The sequence below is a fragment of the Charadrius vociferus genome, unplaced genomic scaffold (assembly GCF_000708025.1).
Source record: "Charadrius vociferus isolate BGI_N301 unplaced genomic scaffold, ASM70802v2 scaffold266, whole genome shotgun sequence".
NCBI classification, from domain to species: domain Eukaryota; kingdom Metazoa; phylum Chordata; class Aves; order Charadriiformes; family Charadriidae; genus Charadrius; species Charadrius vociferus.
This window is the reverse complement of record NW_009649114.1, coordinates 1,853,612-1,857,084: the sequence shown is the minus strand read 5'-3', so window position 1 is coordinate 1,857,084 and position 3,473 is coordinate 1,853,612. Positions and strand designations below refer to the sequence as shown.

The 3,473-nt window shown below is 58.9% G+C and overlaps 1 protein-coding gene across 1 annotated transcript; it reads right to left on the bottom strand.

Moving 5' to 3' along the window:
• Positions 1-615: 615 nt before the first annotated feature.
• On the bottom strand, positions 616-2,709 carry LRRN2 (leucine rich repeat neuronal 2). The gene has a single exon (XM_009888227.1). It carries the CDS (start codon positions 2,707-2,709, stop codon positions 616-618), a length of 2,094 nt encoding a protein of 697 aa, XP_009886529.1.
• Between the last annotated feature and the right edge of the window lie 764 nt (positions 2,710-3,473).

The following is a 3,473-nucleotide window of genomic DNA, read 5'->3' as shown; positions in this document are numbered from 1 at the left end:
CAGGGGGAAGGTGCTGGGGATGGGTTTGCGGCTGATTATCTGAGTGCTCAAAAAACCAAAACCAAAACGAAACAAAACAAAACCAAACCAAAAAAGAAACAAAACAAGAACAGGTATCCCAAAGGGAAAGGCCTTTTTTTTTTTTGTATTTCCAAAACAGGGACTGTCCAGCGAAGGAGCCAACGCCGCTGGGGTGTCTCACGGTGCCAGGGGGACGCGGGGAAGGGGTGATCTGCTGATCATCTGTATGGCTCTTCGACCGCTCGGGGCATTGTCCCCCTCAGGCTCGGGCCCCTCTGAGCCCTCCCGGTTGCCCAGCGGGTGTTTTTGGGAGCCACGCACAGATCCAGACCCTACACATGGGTCCAGACCCTGCCAGGACCACGAAGAGGCTCTACAAGCCCCGTGGCCAACTCTGCTCCTCACCATCCACCACACCGCTTTGACTCATAGTCAAGTCCATGAAATTCCTTTTTTTGTCCAGTCCAGTTTTGTGGTGGGGGTTGTTTGTTTGTTTGTTTGTTTGTTTTGTGGAGGGTTATTTGGTAAAAAAGTTTCTCCCTCCCCCCCCCAAACCGCCCCACCCCACAGTCAGCCCCACCAGCGCATCAGCCTTCAGCAGTCCGGGGGGGCTGCTTGCACCTCCACAGCCAGGAGCTGCCCCCGACGCTGCCCCCGAGCCCAGGGCTGGGCCAGGGGGGGATAGACCACACGCACGGCCGTGGCACCCCGCAGCAGCTCCCTGGCCCTCCTGGGCTCTGCCCCGACACCGTAGCGAGCCACGAGGCTGACGGCAAGGAGCAGGAGACAGAGGACCACCAGCACCGTCAGGAGGCTCTGCCTGCCCTCCAGGAGCCAGTAGCGGTGGGCAGCCTCTTTAGTCCTGGCGTTCACACAAGCCACCTTGGCCTGCAAGTCTACAAAGGCCACGTGAAGGCAAGCCCAGTACTCCGTGTCCTGGTGGAGCCGGGTGATGTTGTACGTGTGGGTCCCCATGGGGATCCGGGCCACGTTGGTCATGTCCAAGTTGGGGCTAAGCAAGAAGCTGGACCAGGTGAGGTTGGAGGAGACTGTATTGAGATGCGGCTTCCAGGCAACCAGGATGTGGTAGGTCTGGACATCCGCCACCACCAGCTCCAGGCTGTCCTCGCTGAGCGGGAAGGAGTGGTTGACCATCATGCTGACGCTCTTGGTGTCTGCCCCGAGGAGGTTGTGAGCCACGCAGGTGTAGAGCCCGGCCTCCCGAGCTGAGATCCCGTGAATCTCCAACGTCCCTTCGGGGTGCACCTTGTACCGCCCATCTTCTGCGTAGGGGATCAGCTTCACCCCTGAAGGAGTGACCCAGTAGATCTCCGGGTCCGGCTCTGCCAGGGCTCGGCAATGCAAGGAGACATTGTCACCATCCGCCACCTCTAAGTGGGAAGGGAAGCTCTTGGTGGAGATGAGAGGCAAGCACCGGTCCGTCATCTCCCGGAAGGGGACATCCCGAATGTGCCTCCTCTTGAGGTCGGGGGGCTCGGCGCACAGCGTGGACTGGGGTTCAATGAAGCGGATGTGGTTTTCTGTGCTGTTGACCCAGCGGATGACGCAGTCGCAGCGGATGGGGTTGCTGTGGATGCTGATCTCCTGCAGGTTGGGCAGGGACTTGACCGTCTGCTTATGCAAGGCACTTAGGGCATTGTTGTTGAGCATGAGGGTTTCCAGTTGGGGAAGGTGGTGGAACGCGTTGGGGTGGATAAAGGACAGCTTGGGGTTGTTGGTCACATCTAGCTTGGTCAGCTCAGGGAGGTTGATCAAGGCAAACTGGTCTATGGATACCAGCTCCTCCATGTTGTTGAGCCCCAGCTCTTTGAGGTGCAGCATGTTTGTGAAGTCGCTTTGCTTCACCCTCTGCAATGGGTTTTTGTTCAGATCCAGGAACTTGAGGCCAGGAACTTGCTGCAGCGCCCGCTTGGGGACGTTCATGAGCTTGTTGTCATAGAAAGAGAGACTCTCCAGGCTCCGCAACCCTTCCAGCGCATAGTCCGAGATCTCCCTCAGGTTCATCCCAGCCAAAACCAAACTCCGCAGGTTTGACAGGGGCCTGAAATTCATATCCAAGATCGCATCCACTCTGTTGCCCCCAATCATGAGGATCTCCAGGCTGGGGAGCATCTGGAACCAGCGGCTGTCCACCATCCTCAGCAGGTTGGAGTTGAGGTGGAGGCGCAGCAGGCTGCTGAGGCCGGAGAAGGCACGGGGAGCAATCCTGCGGAGCTGGTTGTGGTTCAGGTAGAGCTCCTGCAGGTTGCCCAGCCCGGGGAAGCTGCCATCGGGCAGCTCAGAAAGCTGGTTCTCCTCCAGGTGCAGGCTGAGCAGCTGGGGCATGCTCTTCAGGCCAAAGTCCCAGACGTCGGAGAAGCTGTTCTGCGACAGGTCCAGCTCAGAGAGGTTTCTGAGATAGTCCAGCTCGCTCTGCTCCAGCCTGGCAATGTTGTTGCTTTGCAACAGTAGGGTCTGGGTCCCCTCCGGCAGGTCTTCGGGTACGGTGGAGATGAACAAGTCATTGCAGTCCACGGTGGCAGCCTCCCGGTACACCGAGCGGGGGGTGTACCACGGCCTGATCTGGCAGACGCACTGTGGGGGGCATTTGACCTTCCAGGGCACGATGGGGATGGCGGTGGCGGCCACCACGCAGAGCAGAAGCGAGCTGGTTTGGAAGCGTCTCATTTTTGGCTGGTGGGACCAGCTTCTTCCCAGACAGGAAAGGCTCACGGGGTTCATCCGGAGCAGGGCACGGGGCGACAGCCGGGTGGGGACAGCATCCGTGGGAGAAGACGCTCCATGTAAGCCCCTGGCCCCGATCAGCCCCTGCTGCCGGCTGCCCTGCCTGGTCCCCCCCGGTGAGAGCACATGACACCCACGACCAGGGCTGGTGCCTTCAGTCAGAGCTTCGCCTTTTCTTCCGCCCCAAATGATTCATTTTGGCACTCAGATGCATCTTTCGGGTTCCTCCTTGAGGTCATTCCTGAAAGGGCAGACAACAAGCTGTGTTAGAGGAGACCTCACGCACATAGCAAACGAGATTAAACAGGCTGGAGAGGCAAAGCCCCGTGCACGGGACTCCACCACCCTGCCCGGCCTGAAGACAGACAAACGTGTCCATTTAATCTGTTTTATCTCCATAGCACCAACTGTGCTCCCCCATCCCAAGAGGTTTTGAGTGTAATTAGCCCACGGATGCTCTGCCCAGGGCCACCAGCAGCCCACGGACCAAAGGCTTTCCCCTGAGCAGAGCCGGGGCTGCAGAGAGATGCTGGGAAGAGAAAAATCTCCATGGGGGCAACTTTCCTCTGGGCTCTCAGGACTCTGCTTTCTGCCCGTTATCCTCCCCAGCACCGAGCGTCCGCATCCAGGAGCTCCCAGCCCTATTTGCAGACCCCAAACGTGTTTTTCCTCGGCGGGCTTATGGAGGAACCGTGCCCCCGAGCACA

What these genes read in the sequence shown, in the direction of transcription:
- LRRN2 (XM_009888227.1), bottom strand. Translation starts at nt 2,709, where the DNA reads ATGAGACGCTTCCAAACCAGCTCGCTTCTGCTCTGCGTGGTGGCCGCC.